The sequence below is a fragment of the Chelon labrosus genome (assembly GCF_963514085.1).
Source record: "Chelon labrosus genome assembly, chromosome: 9".
NCBI classification, from domain to species: Eukaryota; Metazoa; Chordata; class Actinopteri; order Mugiliformes; family Mugilidae; genus Chelon; species Chelon labrosus.
The window spans coordinates 16204191-16223583 of NC_140359.1; the positions used below are offsets into that span (position 1 = coordinate 16204191).

The 19393-nt window shown below is 42.0% G+C and overlaps 1 protein-coding gene across 1 annotated transcript; it reads right to left on the reverse strand.

Moving 5' to 3' along the window:
- Positions 1-1350: 1350 nt before the first annotated feature.
- On the reverse strand, positions 1351-17439 carry inpp5jb (inositol polyphosphate-5-phosphatase Jb). The gene is made up of 14 exons (XM_084551446.1): positions 17038-17439; positions 12629-12868; positions 12156-12448; positions 10949-11056; positions 10401-10509; positions 8117-8233; positions 7081-7256; positions 6829-6940; positions 6294-6403; positions 5881-6076; positions 5450-5587; positions 5243-5326; positions 5057-5161; positions 1351-4724 (listed from the first exon to the last, which is right to left on the reverse strand). The coding sequence occupies exons 2-14, from the start codon at positions 12854-12856 to the stop codon at positions 4416-4418; spliced, it is 2085 nt and encodes a 694-aa protein (XP_084407572.1). The 5' UTR covers positions 12857-12868; positions 17038-17439; the 3' UTR covers positions 1351-4415.
- Between the last annotated feature and the right edge of the window lie 1954 nt (positions 17440-19393).

The following is a 19393-nucleotide window of genomic DNA, read 5'->3' on the forward strand; positions in this document are numbered from 1 at the left end:
CATCGGAACATGTGCTTTAAAAGCTGGTCTGGTGACACAGCCAAATTAACCTGGAAATACATTTGCAGCAAAGAAAAAACAAGACAGTGGAAAGAAAAGCAGATGCTTTTGATATTGTTTCTCAACATAACTTGATTATATTGTACTCACAAAGCTACCATGTCACTGTTATGCTTCAGGCCCTGCTGCGTAATACAATCAAAAGCTGCAATTGTGAATATGTTGTACCTTTGCGGGCTCCATTTGGGTTTATGTCTTTAAAAGGGCAAGTTTACCATGTTTTAGCTTCAAAACAAGGTGATTTTATTAATTGGAGGAGATTGGCTGAAGTAAAGAGAAGTGAGAGTATTTCTACTTTCATTTCAGGATTTTACAATATTCAGGTCTCTGTGTTTTGCCCAAAACAGAAAGTAAAGAAAGAAAGCAAACACTTCTGTGTGAGCGACTGGATGGGTCAAAATGCAGAGATAGTTTCCCCTTGTGGGATCAATACAGTATACATAAAAACAGAATTATACTCAATCTTTTCCACACTTTGTAGCTGAGAAAAAGTTAATAAGTCAGTGACTCTTACTACTGCTTCACAAAAGACAGCTTATGTACATCTTGTCTGCTTGTCAGTGTGAATATTTGGACTTTTTCACCTATAAATAATCCTGTTTTCAAGCATTAATTGGATATGAATTCATTGTTTGCCTCAGTGACACAGCATTTATGTCAGTGTACACGACACCAAAAGTGCCGTTAATCAAAACCCTGTGCTACATCATAAAACACTGACTGAGGCCGATGACGTGTCCTGAAGAAGATCCAACGCATTCGCCATGCTCTAAATGAGCCTGCCACTGTGGAGCTTAGATAACTCTTATTACTTTGTAATTTTACTTTAGATAAATAATCTAGATAGCGCTGACTGCTATACACTACAGTTGTATGCACCAATGGGAATCACTGCACAGACACAAGTTTTCAGATCTGCCAGCAAACGGTTAATAAGAGTCATGACTCATCACACTGTAACTAGTTGTATTATCAAGGTGCAACCGATTCATTTTCTGATTTTCATGATGACTTGGCTTTTATGGTCTCTCAGCTAAGTAACTCAATCTCTGACCAGTATTGCATCAGTGTAGCACAGTAGCCTACATACAATTTGCAGGGTGGACACTTTCTTTTCAAAGGGCAAAAGCATGATGCAAGAAGCACCTATTATTGTCTTTGGCAGGATGTGGGGTCGTGTCTGTGTCCCCCAACATTTATACAGAAATATAGTCCTTAACAGAAAAAAAATAAATAAATGAATGTAGAGTTCAGCAGCAACATTTATGATTGTAACAGTGACTTGCTAGTAGAGGCGTGTTTTATCAACCCAGATTGTATTGTCTCAGGAAATTGCGTTTTAATTTTTAATTTTTAAGGCCATCGCCCTTATTTACTTTGTAAAGTAAATAATAAGCCCAGTTATTGTTTCCGTTTGTTTTGCTAAGTCATTCTCTCCCACTTCTTTTATTTAAAATTAATTAAGCTTCAACTTGACATAAAACTGTTTTTTTTTCCACCAAACTAGATCAGTTAAGCTGATTAATAACTTAGGAAAAAGGATTGTATCATGTTAATACATTATTCAAACAATGGCAATATATACACACACAGTATATATGTACATATATATGAGTGTGTGTATATACAGTATATGAAGAGATAGAAGAAAAAAGACATAAACCACAATTTGAAAGGGAGTATATTATTTCTTTGGACAGTGTTGCACTAGTTTTTGGATTGGAGAACAAAGCAAGCAACCCTTGAACAACCCTCTTGCCTCTCTGATCAGATGATATCACTGAGCTAAACATAAATCTTCGGAGGCCAAAAATATCAATATCTTGCAAGCTTGCTGTATTTTCTTTTCTTTTTTTTGTAGTTTCATTCACAATTATACAAACACATGTAGACTAAACAATCTACAATCTCTGTGACAATAAAAGCAACACACGATCTGAATTCACTAAGATGGAAACTGGAGAAATCACCATCTGCCATCAAAGTTCCTGATAGAAAAAGAAAATAACTATCAATATTTTCTGTTATTATTTTGATATTCCCGTAGAGATAATCCTCCCTAACTGGCCAGCAGAATTCACGCTTATTTAACAGGTAAATAAGAAAATAAATACATAATTTAAGTAAAATAATCTTTGTGGCATAGATTGTCTTCTATTTGATATTTTCTACCATACTTTATATTTGTCATATACATACTTTTTCTTCTATATTCAGCCACATAAATACAAAACAATAACATTCTGCATACGTTTTTTTTCATTAACATTTCACAATATATAGTCACTGTTCCTGACTGCAGTAGAGAGCATAGTTATCTAAAGTATGACAATCTTTTTTTAAAATATGTAATTTTAAACAAAGGTCCAGCAGAGTTTCCGTTTCAAACCCAAGAAAATACATGAATGTACTATGAAATGATTTCAGATTGATGCAACTAACCTGCAATTCTTCACCTATAACGTTTACACTGAAGATACATTTTTATACTGTCCTTACCGTGTTTTCGTTTTTTTTTTTTTTTAACAATTTTCACAGCCACGATTATGACAAAGAGGAGTCAAAAAACAGCACTTTACGGCACAAAAACCACGGTACCGGAATGTACAGTATGTCCAGCAGCAAACCATGCAAACACATTCACGCCCCTTTCACTGCGGCTAGCTACACACACACACACACACATCTCCACCATCCAAAACACACACACTTCCAGAAATACACATACACAGAAACGAATTACCAACATACACACTGAGGTCACAGCTACAACAGTATACACTGTCCTACGCTAACAGCCCAAAAGTACAAAGTGTGTAAGATGGTGCATCAGAGATTACACAGTAACACTGCAACACGACTATTGTGATTATTGTCACTGTCAGCTAATCACCAGGATCACTGAGGGAGGATGTGAGCGAGCGAGAAAACAGAAAACAGACACAGTGCAATGAAAAGAAAAAGCAAAATTAAAAGGTCCAAAATCATTTGAAGAAGAATAGGACCGTTTCATTTACTTGAAATATCGCATTAGCATTGTGATATTTCATGACAGTGGAACATGTCGGCTTTGTATGAGACGACCTACAGCACAATACAAAGCTCTACATAGTAGAGTTCCTACTTGTATTTGTGTGAGGTATCCAGATTAGAATACTGTCTCGTTTTGGGTTTAATCGTTTTAAACGTTGATAACATTAAACAGAACGAAATAAAACAAAAGTATGATTTTTGTGTTACGGGTAAAATTATTTAAAAAGGACTAGTCACATTAAAAGTCTGTGTGTAAGAGTAATTCACGTTGGGCCAGGTATTGCTGTAGTAGTTACCGCTGCAGCTGGCCCAGCATTAACGGCAGTGGCCGACAATTAATCAGTTCTGGCAAGACAGCTATGCAGTGTCAGCTGACAGCTAGCCTCCTACACCCATCACACCCCACTACACTGATATGGCGGTCTATTTAAAGGCCTTTACGCTCACATTCACTCTCTACACTGACATGTGTTGCGCTGCTGCCATGGTCAGGGACCGAGCCACCTGAATCCCAATCTCCACACACTTTGGTTCTGATTATGTTTTATGCACCCTGGAAGGAAATGCTCCCTATATATATATATATATATGTATACGTGTGTGTGTGCTGACTTTATAATGCAGGGAATGTCCACTGGGTTTTGCCCATATAAGTCAAATGGCTTTCTGCATTTACAGAAAAGAATAATGCGCGTGATTGTTGACAGAGCTTCAGCTGATTTCATTTGTTTTTGAACAAAATCCAATTAATATGGGCCGATTTGTTTCCAAGCAGATATATGTTCCACAACTAAAGCAAACTGTGAGTGATTTGTGAGCAATGTCTGTGTCAAGTATGTCCCACTCCTCGGCCCAAAATCTTTTTCTGTCGCTTAAATGCAGTCTGCTGACATGACTGCTAGGTACATCAGTGCAGAGTTTCAAAGCACTGTGAAAAAATAAGGAATATGGTTTCTAAAAAGCACTGAGTAACCACTCCTTTACTCTACCTGACCATAAATCCTTGAGTATTTTCTAATGCAAGGTGTCAGCTCCCTGTACTGTCCACACCTGAGAACGGACAAAGATAGAAGTAACACTAGACAGAGTGAAAGGTTTACAAAAAAATAAAATAACAAAAATAAATAAAATGTGCACATCTTAATAAAAAAACACAAGGCAAAGAAAACCGTCTGGACAAACCAGATGGCTATTCCTGAAACGGATGGCATCAGAAACTGTACATTTTCATGACAGAAAATATACAGTGAAGTGGATGTATGGAGTAAAAGACACAACAGTTGGTTTTGTGACTCATGACAACAGAAGGACTCTGGGATGGATCACACTCCCGAATCCTCTGTGGTTTTGTCTTTCTCCCCAGCACCTGACTGCTGGCCGCTGCCGCCCTCTGCTGGGCGTCCCGTGGACTTGCTCTCTTTTGTGGCGTCAGGCTCCTTCATTTTGGCCTGTGCGGGACTGCCAGAGCGGCTGCCGCTTTGACTGCCGCTGCGATGGCCGCGGTGTTTGCCCTTGCGTGGACTGGGACTGCGAGACCTCGTCTTCATGAGGACAACAGTGCTGTCATCTTCTGAACTGAAGTCAGAGCTGTCAGAAGAACTGATGTCAAGGCCTGAAGTGGGCAGCTGGATCTGAGGATGAACAGAAAAAGAGGTTAAGAGTTGAATGAAAGGGGTAGAAAAAAAGAAGAGCAAAATACCACAAGAGGGAATGACAGCAGCTGCAGATGAGAACATCAAGAGTAATAGCATTGGTACACCTTCAATTCAATGTTTACTATTCGGGTCATTGTTCATATTTTCAATTTCACATGTATATTTGCACTACTTATTTTATATTTTGTATTATATGTATCTATTTTATATTGTTAGTAATTTGTCCATACTATGCATATGACAATAAACTCTTTGAATCTTGAATCTCGGATCGTTTTAATCTCAGGAAAGCAGTGAGTTATGGTTACCTGAAATGGCTCTGTTACGCCCACAATGGTGCTCATGTTGTTGCTATAGTAACCCAAGATAAAGTCCCCTGAGCCTTTGGGCAATTCCTCCTCTGTAAAGGTTACCTGGAAAACAGTTCCTCAGACATTTATTAAATGTGAAAGGAAATTATCTCCTGACGTGAATTCAACATGCATCCGGATTACCTGATGTTCTTGTCTTTGAAAATCAGCTTCCTCCTGCTTGGCCCACACGTATCCCACATAGTCCTTGTGGTGTTTGAAACCCACCTATGGAGAGAGCAGCAACATCATGAACAGAAATATTTGTTATGCTACACATATCTGATCGTTTGGCAACGGATTCTTGAAATGTTTCAGGTTGTTCGATAAAGCAGAGGTGAGACTAGTTACCCTGTACAGTCCAATCCAGTCCCAGGAGCTGCGGGGATAGCTGGGCGCAAGTTTGAATGTTGTTGTGGCCTCAGCAATACTATTCCACTCGTCCTCCACTATGAGTGTGACCAGGGGAATATCCACCTTGTACGGGAACTACAGAAACATTTAGCACAAACATTAGTTTAGTACCAAAGGGGCTGTAAGGTTTCCAAAATTACCTGAAATCTATCAAATTGTCAAAAACAGTTGTGGTATCAAAATTTGGCTCCGTTCATTAGTCTTGTGTACATATACTAAATATTTTCTGATATATAACACAACTTTGCTAAGTGTATAAAGTACATTATTGGCAAAGTTCCTGTGCAGAAGTTTGATTAGAAAAATGCCAGCACTAATGCTATTTACAGGTGAAAACCATCTTCATAACGTCCCCTGTTGTGTCCTACCTGCAGGGTGAAGATGGAGGACACTGGTTTGTGGTCGCTGACAGTGTACTCCGTGTGACTTCGGTAGCAGTGCTGGGTCACTTTGGTGCCGCTGGTCAGCCCTGAGCCACGCTTCCCTGCGTTCAGACCGGCAGATGCGGTGGCCCTCAGGCGCCACAGGATCCGGTCAGTCCAAGCTGGTTTCCGTTTCTTCCCACTTAAATGTTGCAAGAAATGGGGAGATGGAAGACAAAAAAACATTATACCATCTTTTTTAAGGCCAATAAATGGACCGGAAAAAAAAAAACATGGGTTTTCATGCTCCCTTCGGGCTATTGAAGACCTTTCAGAGAGGATGAACTATTACTGAACTAGAATGTGCGGTATCTGGTCAGTGGCCTAGAATTCATAATAGCACCCCTGGCACCACCAACCTTGTGTCGTATGTATCTGTTCCAACGTCAAACTTGTAAGTAGGGGGGAACTTTAGAGGCCCCTCTTGGAATCCCTCCAACACCGTCTCACTGTCTTTGGCCATGTTCAGCTATAAAAATTAGAAATCACAGACGATTACTGACAGCTCTTTTAATGTGTGTTTCTCTACTGCCCTCTAGTGGCATTAAATACACAATGCACATACTTCAGCAGAGCTCTATTGCCTGATTTTATAACATCAGTTGAGCTTGTTAAATAGCAAGTCTTCATTAGCATTCTGCTGTGAAAATAAAATTTTAGTGTGAAGATGTTTTGGGAAGCAAGCCTGGAGAGGATTTCGGTGTGCAGACTTTACTACTGTCAAGTATGCTGCTTGTCTAAAAATATAACCCGAATCAGTTAGTTGCCATGAACACGGATAACGTAAGGTACATAGTGTATCTGGAGCCTTTCAGGATGAACACATGCAACGTTTGCAATTAGATTTTTAGAATTTTGTTTACTTAACTATACAAGACAATCTTATTTTTTTACCTGATCTTTTTCCAACAACATGGAAAACTTGTTGTCATCAATGGCCATTTTAACAACGTCTATGTCCAGGTCATCGATGCGGAAATTCAGATCCCCAAACCAGAACACAACACTGGAAAAAAAAGGAGGAATTTTATGAATTCAAATATGTTTTTCAGTGGGATCGTGACATTATTTCAATCAGAAACCATGAGCAGATGTACAGGGTCCAAACGTGTGTGTCTGGCCATGTATTCTTTTACGCTGACTTACTCATGGTCAAGAACCCCAGTGGCAGCCTGGCCCTCGAACTGCTGCTGCTGCAGGATGCTCTCAAAGTCCTCCATGCGCTGTTCCGAGTTTTCCATGTGAGCCGGCAGGTGGCAGTTAAGGAAGCAGACACTGTGACCGAACACTGACATGCGGGCGCTCACTCCACCTTTATTACCCTGCAACACGGACAAGTAGAAGTTGAACAATATTGACAATAGGATGGCAGCCAGCCACTGTTGGAAAGAGGGAAAGAAGAAACCTGTTTGTATGCCTCTATCTGACGTTTCCCTGTAGGCTAAACTAAATTAATGAATTAAATTAATACTGCCAGTAATTAAGCCTGTCTGAGGACAATAATTAGTAAGTATATGTTCTACACTATATGTCTGCGGAGAGAAACAGGAAGTTTACTAATTAAGGACCACAGAGGAACAATATTAATATTTAATGTTAGCAGTGAAGTGCACAGTGGCGGGGGGCAAGATGAGTCTGCAGATTTTATCCCTTTTAGCTACTCTGACCCACTAAAAAGATGTTTCAGTGCAAAACTGGCACAAAGTACTGATACTTGTCTGAGTTCATTCAGACAGTCATCCACTGGGATCTTACTTCTATCTTTACAGTGTTATAGTAACATATGGCAACAAACTTCTTCAACAACAGCTTGTGCTTGATAGCAAAAATTCATATGGAGTAGTTGCTTATTGTTGAAGTTTTAGCTACTTTTCCTACCAGTTAAATCCATATAAATATTCGCAGCAATACATTCACGCTTGTCGTTTCAAACATTAACGAGTGGCTGGCTGTGACCAACACCAACCTCTGTCAACATCTGTCTCTTTATTTTCATAAAACTGGATGTAGCTGCATTTGACTGACAAATTTCAAGATATGATACAATCATGCATGCATGCAAATGTTCTAATCTATATTTGGGTTGTCCGTTACAGCGAGGCAAAATTAAAACTGATACACAGATGTGGTCCAAGTTTCCGTTATACTAACTATAACAGAAAGGTGTCAGCAGCTGCCTCACCCAGTAACCCCCCAGGCCTGTGCGGGTGGTCTCAGTCTGGACTCCACGGAGGAAGGGCAGATGATAGTATTTGGCAAAGACCAGCAGTAACAACCCCTGCATCCGCTGGGATGTCACCTGAAAGCGAGAGGGGAAAGAGCAAGATAAGATAACATAAATAAGCAGGAGAGTTATGAGGAGGCACTTTGCATGATTTTCTAAAGAGAACAGACGTAAAGTTCACATGCACAACCGGCTAACTGTATAAATATGAACTATCTTGGCCTTTATTTGCACACATCCCCGCTCTACCCCTGTGCATTTGCATTTTGCCCTGGAGGAGCCCGTGGTCAAGCTCTCCCACTACTGCACACGAAGCACTGCACATTAAGGACTTGTGGTCTACCCTCGATGTGGTTACAAATGCTTTCTGCAGAGGACTACAGTGTTGCCACTTGATGGTTGGACCTTACGTTTCCTGTAAGGTCCTCCACCACCCTCCCGGGTGTTACTTTTTGCGCAACAATATGCAGATGGTGACATTTTTGCACCTCTGTTGTGAAAAAATGGGGCAGATATTTTTGCACCGCAGAAGATGGGCAAAAACACGACACGCATTTGCGAAGTGGAACAAGACAATCTATTTGCATGCGATGTCAGCCCCAGCCCCTTCCCAGATATGTATGTTCATGCCTCCCTCCCCCTTTTTCCAGTTGTCCACAAATCCCAACCCCCAACCGCAGTCTGAAGAAGCACAATCACACCCAGCCTGAAATACCCTGTGGGCAGTAATGGAGGCGTACATCTCCACGTGACAGAAGACCCTCTTGCTTGTATACTAAGTGGCTATTGGAACAACTTTGTTGCGTAATGGACTTTACTGAACCGTAAAGTGGCCGGACTTTATTCTGTGGTATGTGTGGGGACACGGACAATGGGTGTGTGTATCTGCGGGTGCTTGTGTAAAGTCTGAAAGAATGCACCTATTCCTGCATATACAGTGGGCGAATAACATTTCTTATCAACATCAGTGCTCACTGGAAGCTCCTGAAGGCTGCCAAGCTACATTTCGGTTTAGAGCAGAAAAGACATTTAAGCCCGAAGAGAGAGAGAGAGAGAGAGGGAAAGAGAGAGATAATATGTGCAGCTGCATATATGTTTGACCTTGTAAAGCACTCACATAGCCAAAGAAATGAGCTGTGAGACATTCAAAAGATTGTGCCATGTCGCAATCAATGACTGAAACCAGAAACACTGCCTTGCTAATATACACCAGAATTGTTGCAAACCTAAATATAATCAATCAGCAGCACAATCAGCAGCAACTGTGTGGTGAATAATCATAAAAAACGTGTGGTTCTGCAGTGAAGGGCTGATTGCAGAAGACTTTCTTGCGCTTGCAGCAGTTACAGTTTGAACCTAACAATGTATCCTGATGAGAAGATGTAAACAACAGACGGGGTGTCTTGTTAATACATGTCTGTGTCATGACTAGACAGACACTCTCTCTACTTTAGAGAGTGACAAACTCCCCCGTACCCACACGCACACCTGCTCACTGCATTAATTTCTACGAGGAGCGCACAAAAAGGTCACATCCAGATCATTTTAACGAGGTTTAGACTAACGTAGCCGACCATGAGATAGCCGGAGGACAGCGTCAGTCTCACTGTCAGAGGCCTATCAACACTGACAACAACGTGATCCAAAAATAAAACAGCACCCTGGGAGACATTTGTCTAGCTCTTGCAGCACGACAGCTGATTCACGCTCCCTGGCTCACCATGCCAACTGAGTCAAGCAGCGTTTCTGATGCAGACGAACACCAACTGCAGCTGCGGCTTGTATTCTTAAAAAACTAAAACATACCAGCTAGTTATAAATAAATAATGTCTTATTTATGTTTACACACTGTGGAAAATACAGTATATTAGAAAGTAATTGCTGCATTACATAGAACCTGCAGCTTTTTTTTCACTCTGGGTATATATAGCCATTAATAGTTGGAAAGAAAGAGGAAAAGAGGCCAGTGTGCATGTATAAAGTAGAGAGAGGGAGACCGAGAGTCAGTGAGAGCTCGACTTTGTGTTATCAGCTTGGCAGACGGCTGAAGATAGCAGATACGCTGACATTACACGCGAGTTATAAATTATCACCCCATCCGTTGCTCAGGGAACAAAAGGAGCCGAAACAGCAAGAAGCAGAGATCTCATCAGCGATCGCGTACGGCGCGCGAATCGAAGCCGTTAAGCATTTTTTACTACGAGATCGTGCATATGTGTTTACAAGAAAAGCCATTACTGACCAGCACATAACCAAAGGGGCTGAGTCTCTCCATGCAGACCTCGCTCCACTGGTCTGTGAAGAGGACATCTTTCAGCCTTTTGTTAATCATAGAGTTCACTTCCTGCAGCCTTGAAGAAAAGTGACACACAACAAGGCAAAAGGTCAATAGCAGACAGAAACGTATGAGTAAATAATGACAGATAAGATAAGATAAGATCACATGCACAGTTATAAACAGTACAATGCACAGTGAAATGTATTTTTGTACCTGCAACCAGTAGTAAAAAAAAGTACGACAGTACAACAGTAGTAATTGCACATAACACACAAGGTAAACAATATAAGTGTAAAAATATAGACTGTAATATAAAATAAAATATAGACGGTAAACTCAAGTGTAAACTTAGAGGGGGTAGTTTTAATAAAGTAACGCTGACTTAGTAAATGTAGAGTCATTCAAACAGCTCATTAGTGACATTGTGTGCAGTGCTGACATGGTCAACGACAAGAGAACGTAAACGGACAGTTGAGCTTCATGTTGATGAAAAAGGACGTTGCAGCACTCACCCGATGATGTACATGTCTGTGTTTCCGTCACCCACATGCAGCCCCAGCATAGAAGTGATGTCATCGGGGGGCGTGGCCGAACCCACGTTCCAAGTGATGATGTGCACCCTGTTGAAAAGAAGAGTCTTAGACAATCAACTCCTACACACCTGTGTCACAACCTACAGACTGAATGAGACATGCGTCACTGCATTTCCGCTTAATTCCTCACCACTCATGACTACTTGAATGTGTTCAATGGGATTATTAAGTGTTTATTTATATCTGTCAGTTACACAGACTACTGTAATGTAATCCAGGCAGCCGTTCTGAATCATACCAGAAAAGAAATGAATTAAATCACTCAAGATATATTACTATTAAGAAACAAAACACAAAAACATGCAAGCAAGGTAAATCACAAGACCTAAAACACACACGTAAATGCTGTGTTGTGTTTAGCTCCTTGATGGACTGGTGACCTTTAGAAAATACAAGTGAAAGTCGCCTACATCCCCTCTGTGCATACACTGTGTAAGAGAAAGCAATATATGGCAAGACTTGCAGGATCAAGAAATGTTTTGTTTTATGTCTTAATTCTCGGTGTGAAGAATGTTTTTGCTTGTTCTCTGGCCAAACTGAGGTTGTATTTTAGGATATAGGACATTTAGGGACAGGGAACTGCCATCACTGACTTAATATTACGTAAAATACATTTGTAGTTTAGGGTTCGGGCTATTTTTTTCTTTCTTTCTGCCTTTTAAGAAAGGCAACTGGACTTGTGCAGTATTTTGAACTAAACATTCATCATCAGTGTCCCAGTCTTGGCACAATGACTCAGCAACACCAGAAATCCAGCTAGTGTAAAGTGATTCACTACCCACTGAACTGAACATGTGCTATTTGAGTAGATAGAAATCATTGTTTTGAGGTTTAACATGACAGTGATTCAGTTACTAAAAAGACCTGGATTACTGCATCATATATACATTTATGATTCCTGTTAAACTGTATGACATAGAGATGTCACTTGTGCAGTCTGTAACAACCAGTAAGTACACTTGTGATACTGAAACATGCAACTGTGTTAAGTAATAATGATGACATGGTTTAGCAAATAATCAATACCCAGTATATCAATGACAGAATCGTTCCCTGCTGTCTGCACGCTCTGTGGGGGCATGTTAAACATGAGCGTTAAGACAGACACACAGATTAAAAAACTTGCCTGAAGTCTTCCACAGCCTGGGCCTGGGTGTCAGCGGTACCTGCCACAGAGAGGGCTCTCTGTGCATGGGTGTTCACATGATGAGGCACAGGCCTGCTGGCATATGGGTGTGGGACTGAGGCAGCCCTAACCGGCTGGTGGCCATGACCTTTTGCACCACCCTTAACGCCAGGCCCACTGCGCTCTCCTAAGGGTGTGGCTTCTGTAGGGTGGGAGGGCTTGGGGTGACTTGCCACACAGCCATCAGCAGTGCACTCGTCCTCGTTAGGTAGCGGAGTGGGTTCAGCTTTGGGCTCAGCTTTGGGCTCAGCTTTGGGCTCAGCTTTGGGCTCAGCTTTGGGCTCAGCTTTGGGCTCAGCTTTGGGCTCAGCTTTGGGCTCAGCTTTGGGCTCAGCTTTGGGCTCAGCTTTGGGCTCAGCTTTGGGCTCAGCTTTGGGCTCAGCTTTGGGCTCAGCTTTGGGCTCAGCTTTGGGCTCAGCTTTGGGCTCAGCTTTGGGCTCGGAGATGTCCACGGATCCCTCGACTCTGGCACTCCTCTGGGGCCGTCGAGGCCTTCCAGGAACTGCAGGTTGACCTGCGCTGGGATCAGAGGGTGGAGTGGCTGTATCTGATGCTGGAGCTGAAGTTGCTGTTAAAGCTTCTGCTCCTCTGTTTGGGTTGTCGTCTTGTGTCTGGCTTTGGCTCTGATTAACGGCGTCCATTTCTTGGGATGTCTGTGACAACAAGAACAATGTCTCTGTTTAAATGAAACACATTATACTCACACTGTAGGAATTTAACAGAACTAACCCGGAACATTTCTGTTGTTTCTAAAGACCAAAGTGCGTTCTATGTGTTCATACAGGAACGTAACAGGGCTACAATGAAGATTTCTAATACTGGAAAACTGGACAGCAGAACATGCAGCCTCTTTCGCAATTGACTAGTCACTTAGGTGATGAGTGGAAGGCTGTCATGAGATCCTATTAACTCAGGAAGACAACCGAGTGAGTCATTCAGGCTCCCACCATCGTGACTCTTCAATTACCTTCCTTCTCATGGCCTTGGAAACAGCAAAATGCATTGAATAAATCTCATAAAAACAACAGCTAGAGACCAGAAAGAGACAAGAAGAGACATATTTAACTCTTACAGTCCGAACCCCTGTTGGATAGGAGATTTGAAGGGGGAAAAAAAGCCCGGACACGTCCTCTCTAGTTCTACCTAAGCTGCCTGGCAGCCCTCCACTAACCAGGGAGATGCTCAGTCAGTTCATATCAGCTCAGAGCACCTGCCACACATGAAGAACCGCTGCACGGCCCAGAACAGCAAAAATCGGCAGCGTGGAATAAACAACAACACAGAGAGGGAGCTGCAGAGAGATCAGACGGACACACGGAGCAGAGGAGGAGGACGGAAATAAAGGAGGAATTTAAGCGGGATGATTTAAGTAACAATTCATTCAATTATCATGTGAATAAATGCCTCTCTTTCATTTCTCTGTTGCTGATTGATATAACACAATGGCCATTCAAGCTATTGAATTACTACTGATTTAAACGCAGAACATGTGCAGCATTTTGGTGGGAAATTGCTAAATAAATGAGAAATTGCGGCGATAAAAAGCGACGGATGAAGACGTATCGGGTCCATGGAACATCCATAGAAAAACAAAACCCAAAACCAGTTAGTATTTAATCAAGAGCAGTGCAGTTCATAGACTGAACACTCAATCAGTGATGGCTGAAGAGTAACATGCGAGGTCCAAAAAAGTCAGTGTCATATTTCTACTGTGGCTGAGGAGACACCAAATCCTTTGGTGCCAGTCGTGGCAAACATCAACCCATCACTTTCTCCAAACGGCTGAAATCACATCCATTAAGGACATATTTTTGGTCAGTAGGGAGAGACGGCTATTTGCTCGGGGACACGGAAACAACAGAGCTCCCTCAGAATTATTCACATGACCTTGAACACTCGGAGGCCGTGTCTTTCACTCCTTTGTATTCCACGTGTGCCCAGAAACACGCCGATCTCTCCGTCCACCAATAAAACTGGTGCCCGGCTGGGAGTGATGTGTTCCTATGGTCCATGTATGGCGTTGAGAGGAGGGGGCAGTGTGGAGGAGGGTAGCAGGGTGAGCGGGGCACACGTGGGAGTGGGTGGGTGCAAAACGGGCTCAAGGGAGGGAGCGCCAGGCGAGACAGCCCCCCTTCAGTGGCAACACTGTGTCTCTTTGCAGAATGTCTCTAAATTGATCCTCTCACACTTCCCTCTGGCACCGTCTATTTTTCCAAGCTCTAATCCCCCTTCTCTCTCTTTCTCTCTCTTTCTTATCATCTCATTTCTCTAATCCTTTCTCTCTCCCCCCATCTTCCACTAGACTAGTCTTCCATCTTAACCACCTTCACTGTATGGGCGCTCAATCACCCGCTCCACCACCAGTTTAGTCTTTCCCACCCTACATTTTTCCTTTCACATCAAGCTGAGCGGCGATACTATTCCTGACCTAAAATCTATTCAGTCCTCTCCTCTCTGCACTCTGAGGTGACACGAATGCTCCTCCTGCGACGTGCTCTGTATTGTTTCCCTCAGCCAACCATCTCACAGTCACTATCGATGACGTCAACATGCCTCAGTAGCCAGCGGCCACCGTCATAACAACCGGACACAGATCACAGCCAGTGATAATGTATGTTTCTGTATGTGTGCTCGGGAACATGAGAATGAGAGCACGTTTTAACACTGTGTGAACTGTTAATGGGAGAGGAATGAACACTGTGTGAAGGCGATAATGAAAGAAGGAAACGTCATTAAATGAAATGTGGAAGTAGCGCCTGCAAGGATTTCTCTGTTTGTACTTAGGGTACCAAAATCTAAATACAGTGCAATTACTCTTTCTAAAAATAGTGTTTATGTATGAAAGAGCAAGAGGCAAATATTTTCCCTTCTTGGGAGCAGTTATGACAGACTACCACTTCCTATTCCACTCACGTCCACAGAGGAGAGAGTGGAATGATTTGATTATAACAAATGTGTCATAGTGTTTACATGCACCCTCCAGAGGGGGCGAGGGCAGAGGGAGCCAGGAAGGATGTAGTCTAACCCAAACAGCAGGCTATAGCCGGCCTGCTTGGCTCCTTTGGTGGGATTAAGTGAAAACACAAATAGTTCTGGGTGACGGATTTGGGCAAATGCTCCGAAGCCGTATTGATCTCTTATTTGGTGGTAAACATAAAGGATGCACGGCTGCCTTGTTCTGACACAGAATTCCGGTTTTGTCGCTGATAACGTTTTGAATTAATGTTGTGTTTATTGTGGGGATTACAGCCAAGCAGTGTGTTGATGTTGAGGGCCTCCAGAGCCATATGCCCCTGTGACAGGGATACTAATGATGACCCCGACAGAAATGACACTGGCAGCTGCTGCCACAGCTGTAAATGGATCCTCCAGGTCCTAGTGCCACTGAGCATCTCTCCCCTGCATCCAGGAGGCTTCATCATTCTGATCAAGTCATAATAAAGACTCCAAGATGTCAAAATGATTTTACTTATAGTCTGACACTTAAGACAAGTGCTGACAAAATCAGCATAATGATCAATATGAAGCAATGCAAAAATGACGTAAGCTGCGATTTCAGACTCTGACAACTAACAATTACAGAAATCAGCCAAGTGGAAACATTTTTGTACGCTCTCTGCTGAAAAATAAAGGTCATCATGTGTCAAAAATAATTATGAAATACCTGACATTGTGCATCGCACGTAGCTGTAGAACCACATTCAATATCCAAAGCTCATTAAGGATGATAAATAAATCCTCCGCGCTTGCAGTGGCATGTGAAACAACCTCAATGCATTTGTACTAATGTCTTCATGTGCATGAAATTAAAACGCTCCCTCGCAGAGAGGTTGGTTTATTGGCCACATTTACTTCGTGCCCAGTTCCTGGTTTGTAAGTAAGAGCGAAGAAACGCGCGCAAACGGGCTTGCAACAAAAATGTTGCATCAGCAGCTTCACAGCACAACAGCTGTTGTTCCGCTGAAGAGAAAACTTGTTAATACAGTAATAACTATTGCATTTGGACTCAAATTAAATGCATTGTTTAGGAATGCAATGTGACTACAGATCCTCAGTGCATTTATGTACGGCAGTGTAAGAGTAAAGCATACAGCTTATGTCACATTTCTGTTAGTTGATGGTAATAATTATCTGGAAAAGCTTCTGATAGACAAAAATATGGAAATACAACAACTGAGAGACACTTGATAACTGGTTTACCCAGGCAAACACTATACAACACCACAAGGTATACAGTTTCATGTTAGGTGGACGAGCGCATTTCCATACTGGGACATAAATGAGTGATAGCTCGGCTGAAAAAGGAGAGCAAGCAGCAGCAGAGGATTTGGCCTGATTACAGTCAAGGACACTTTTTATGGATAGAAAAGGAGGCGAAGGTCATGTTAATTGTGTTTTGCCTTAGATATCGTCTCAGACTCATGGGTGACTGCGTGTGTTTGTGTGTAAATGTTGGAAATGAGGGAACTCTAGGCAGAGGCCGTTTGTGTGATTCATCAGCTTGTTTCCTGTCATCGCAGATGGTGGGACAAGTGTGAATTTAACAGGTGTTGTTCTCAATTATGATAGTTTCACATTACAAACAAATGCTCTGACTGACACACACTGTATCCATGGCCCCTCTCATGTAGACACATCCACTAATTAAGAATCAGGTTTCAAGAATTCCTCCACAGCTGCTGTCAGCCTGGAACAAAGGTAAACAACAATATTTCGTTGTCTTGATAAACAGAAGCACGCCCTGTAACACTATAAATGTCCCTGACAGGTTTCGAGCTGACTAATAACGCATGCGTATAACCGATTAATCATCACCGTTTACCTGTTTAGGTTCTTCTCTGCCAAGGATCGCAACAGCTCCGCCGAGGACACCGTTTCTGCAGATGTAGGGGCTGCTCAGTGTCGGTGGTAGATTTACAAGAAGCTCTCTCTGTTAAAGGTTAACCAGAAACACACTGAACTTTCCTTTCCTGCCGCCCCCAGGATGAAACCATCGGCATCTCAGCCCCTTCCTTCCTTTCCTTTCCTACCTCCTTCCTCGGCGGTGGAGACGGCAGAGAGGAGGAGCAGGGGGGTTTGGAGCTATGCAGGCGAGGGATTTGCAGGACAGGCAGACTACATCTCTCGGAAACACACGCGTCTCCTCCTGCGTTTAAAGACACAGGCTGCAGAAGCCCGCCTGTGCGCCGGTGCCCTTCAAATAACAGAAGACGTCCGGGGACAACAGTAAAGAGAGAGCGAGAGAGCGAGAGAGCGAGAGCGCGCTTCCGTAAACGAGCAGCCACAGTGTGCCAGCGATGTTAGGGACGATTACAGTATAGGCTCCGCTGCGCACAGAGCTACAGCAAGCAGAAAAGACACGTCCGAGCAATTACACAACTAACATGGCGTCGATTAGCCTCCTGACATTGACCTGTCGTGCACCTATTCTATGTTGACTCCCAGGAAAACATATCGAAGTGTCACCTTCAGCGATGTCAGGGTAAATTCCCCATTAACTGTTAAGAGCTTTAGCAATTAATTTAGTTCAATATCAACTGTTCTGTTCTATGTGCTCTAACTCTATGTTGACCCACTGCTGCCACCCAGTGGTCGGTTTGTGAAGTGCATGGCATCGTTACAGCTCAACACCGTGTGGGCTTACCTTTTCAGTCAATTAAACGCATATTTTAACCGGAACTTTTGTAGTAACACAAAGAAAAATCAGAGAAAAACCAAGATGAGATTATTTTTTTAAAGATCCCGGTCTTAGATTTCGTGAGTTTGACAAAGAGAGAGAGCATCACGTTGGGTCAAAGGTCATGGTAAGATTAAACTGCTGCTTAGATACAGTCACAAAGGGGAGCTTTAAAGATCCCACCGAGCACTGACCATTATTTTTAAAAGGTCCCAGGTCTCGACTTTCCTTGTAGAAATTGCAGTCCATTTTAATATACATATATATATGTGTGTACATTTCAGTTCATATTGTGCTGGCTTTGTAGTTTCACACATTTGCAGCACAGTAACACAGATAAGATACGTTAAGATATGTTAAGACTAAACTTTAATGATACCCAAGGGCACATTAAGATGTTCCAGTGGGAAATAATGTAAAAAAGTACAAATTCAATTAAAAAATAAAATAGAGAATATAGAAAATATGTTAAAGCTCAAAACCTTTACAGTGGTTCTACCCAATAAAAGTTAAGTGAAAATACAAGCAAGGCAGAAATGGTGAAGATTGAATATACGTGTACATATACCTGAATATCATGAATACTGACAGCTCCAATAGGAGTATTGTAAAATAAATGTTATAGCACAGAGGAAAATTGGGCAATGTGTTGCTGTGCTAATTATACAGGGAGTATAATATATAATGACAATGACAGCAGTGCTAAGATACGCTGATGTTACAGAGTCTGACAGCTGTTGGGATAAATGTCTTTAATAAAGTAACACCTCACTTTGCTGTTATATTCACAAAGCACTGGACAATGATGCACCTTACCAGCTGTCTATAAGTAATATTATCCTATTTACTGAAATCCTGGTGCATGTAACAATCAAAACACGTGTTTATTTAAAGGAACCTAACATGCCTCTACACTTATTCAGAGCATGTTGCTGTGGAAACACCTGAGGGTACCTAATCAGTCTCTGTGACCTCTTAAATGTCTGTGGCCTTTCCAAAATTAATGAGTCAAAACTGAACCTGTGAATGTGTGCATGTGTACGTGTACATGTGCCCTTTAAGGCCACAGCTAGGTGGAAAAATCTGTGCTCTGCAGTTAATGTGGTGAACTACACGCTTGCCTGAAGTTACTGGTGGTATGGAGAAGTAATGGAACTCCTGCAGGATGTGATTATTTTATATTGTATTATATTTGATCAAATAAACACAGACACCATTTCCAGCCACATAATAAGAAGTGAATGCTGCTTATATTATTCGTATGTATATTATAAGGAATATACAATATTCAGTTTCATTAAATGAAAATATTAGTTAAAAACTGTATCATTGTTTGGCCTAATTGCAGACCAGTGCATTATTCAGTGGATGTATTTTTCACTTGGCCCATTCTGCCGTGCTTTATGCCTTTCTCTTCTGCCCTGCTGTGAATCACACTGACAGTTTTTTGCGCAGTATATAGGTCAGTGTTTGTGTCATAACCTGCCAACATGGTGCTTTA